The 1,693-nt window shown below is 39.0% G+C and overlaps 1 protein-coding gene across 7 annotated transcripts in view; it reads left to right on the top strand.

The window, feature by feature from the left end:
• LOC106867596 (adhesion G protein-coupled receptor L4) overlaps window positions 1-1,693 on the top strand; it is a 364,928-nt gene that overhangs the window by 292,755 nt on the left and 70,480 nt on the right. For all 7 annotated transcript variants that reach the window (XM_052968831.1, XM_052968828.1, XM_052968830.1 and 4 more), the window contains one exon: window positions 170-790. In XM_052968831.1, the coding sequence (XP_052824791.1) occupies window positions 170-790 (621 nt within the window). The remainder of the gene's footprint in view (window positions 1-169; window positions 791-1,693) is intronic.

Here is a 1,693-nt window from a genome sequence, read left to right as displayed (position 1 = left end):
TGCGTGTGTGTGTGTGTTTGTGAGCAATTTTGTGAGCTTATATATACGTGTATGTAAACATTTCATGTGTGTTCTTGTCTGTGTAAGCTTTCTCGTTTGACAAATCATTATTTTTAATTTATATATATTTCAAAACTAACGTTTATTTCCTTATTTCAATCTTTTCCAGCCGTCCAAGACATATATGGAGTTACACCAAACGCAAGGATTTACAGACGTGCGGTGGCTGGTGTGTTTGTGAGAAAGGTAGTAGGGTATAACAATGACACCAAAGAGAAAGCTGTATCTTACCAGCTGTTCACTCAGGGGGAACTGACGAATGAATATTTCATGATTAATAAACACTCTGGTGAAATCAGTACAATGACAGCTATAGACAAACCTGTTGGTCATCAGTTCGCATTGAATATACGAGCAGCTTTCAATGGAAACACTTTTCGAAATCGTCAGCTTTTGGTTGATGTTGTTGAAAACAACAAAGAAGCGCCACAATTTTCAAAATCTTTATATTCTTTCTTAGTCTTTCAGTTTGAAAACCCTGGCAAGATCATCGGCTATTTAAACGCCACCGATGATTCCAAAGAAGACTATAATAGACAGATTACTTACGAGATACTAGAACAAAAATATCCAATTCTATCTTTAGATAAACACAGCGGTCGCCTTCAACTCAATGATACGTTACGGCTTGATCTCAAGGATATCAACTTCACGGTGAAGGTATCAGATAACGGCTTGCCGCCAAAGGCGGCATGGGCATTAGTTAATATCAAAATTGTCGGTCTACCAGGTGAGCAAACGAAACTATTCACAAAACTGTTTTCGGGAAAGTAGTAGTCATGACTCAGTTATAGTTCATTAGCTGTGCTATAACCGTTGCACTCATATTACATATATGTACACGCACAAACATACACACACGCACACACATACACACACATACTTACACACATACACACACACATACACACAGATGACTTCGGGTCGGTCAGTAGAGGTCATGAAACCTTTCTAATTTTATCCCTTATCCTCAAAGATTAAGGCCCAGTTGCGGGAGAGAATGAGCAATTGATTACAGATATTAATAGGGAAAACGTCCATCTCTCTTACCTCGTTTCTTCCTATCCTCTGTGTTTGTGTGTGTGTGTGTGTGTGTGTGTGTGTGTGTGTGTGTGTGTGTGTGTGTGTGTGTGTGTGTGTGTGTGTGTGTGTGTGTGTGTGTATGAAATTTGTCTATATCATCAACAAAAACAAGAGATGGCCATAAATGGAATGCTTTTGACTTTAATCATGAGGTCTTCTATTTTGTTTTTCGATCATGGCTAACTCGGGGTTAAACAACAATAGAAACTTCACTGCAAGTCACAACAGTACTAAGATCAGTACCACACCACCACCATTATAGCACCGCATCACCGCCACCATCACTACCAACACTACCACTACTACCCATACTTCTGATACTACTAATATAATTATTAATGTTGATAAAAGTGAAGAGTGGCTTCATTTAACCACTTATCTATTAACTGAAGTGTCACTTCTCAATGTTCTCCTCGTCATTTATCAGATATTCTACATTATCAACTAGGAAGAAGTTGGAATGGGGTGGGATTGGGGCTGCAGCTGTTCCGTACAAGTTTTATGGGATATTTCTTCGTACTCTCTCTCTCTCTCTCTCTCTCTCTCTCTC

The sequence above is a fragment of the Octopus bimaculoides genome, chromosome 6 (assembly GCF_001194135.2).
Source record: "Octopus bimaculoides isolate UCB-OBI-ISO-001 chromosome 6, ASM119413v2, whole genome shotgun sequence".
In the NCBI taxonomy this organism is placed as follows: domain Eukaryota; kingdom Metazoa; phylum Mollusca; class Cephalopoda; order Octopoda; family Octopodidae; genus Octopus; species Octopus bimaculoides.
Note: the sequence above shows the minus strand (reverse complement) of the source record. Positions and strands in the feature narration are given on the sequence as shown.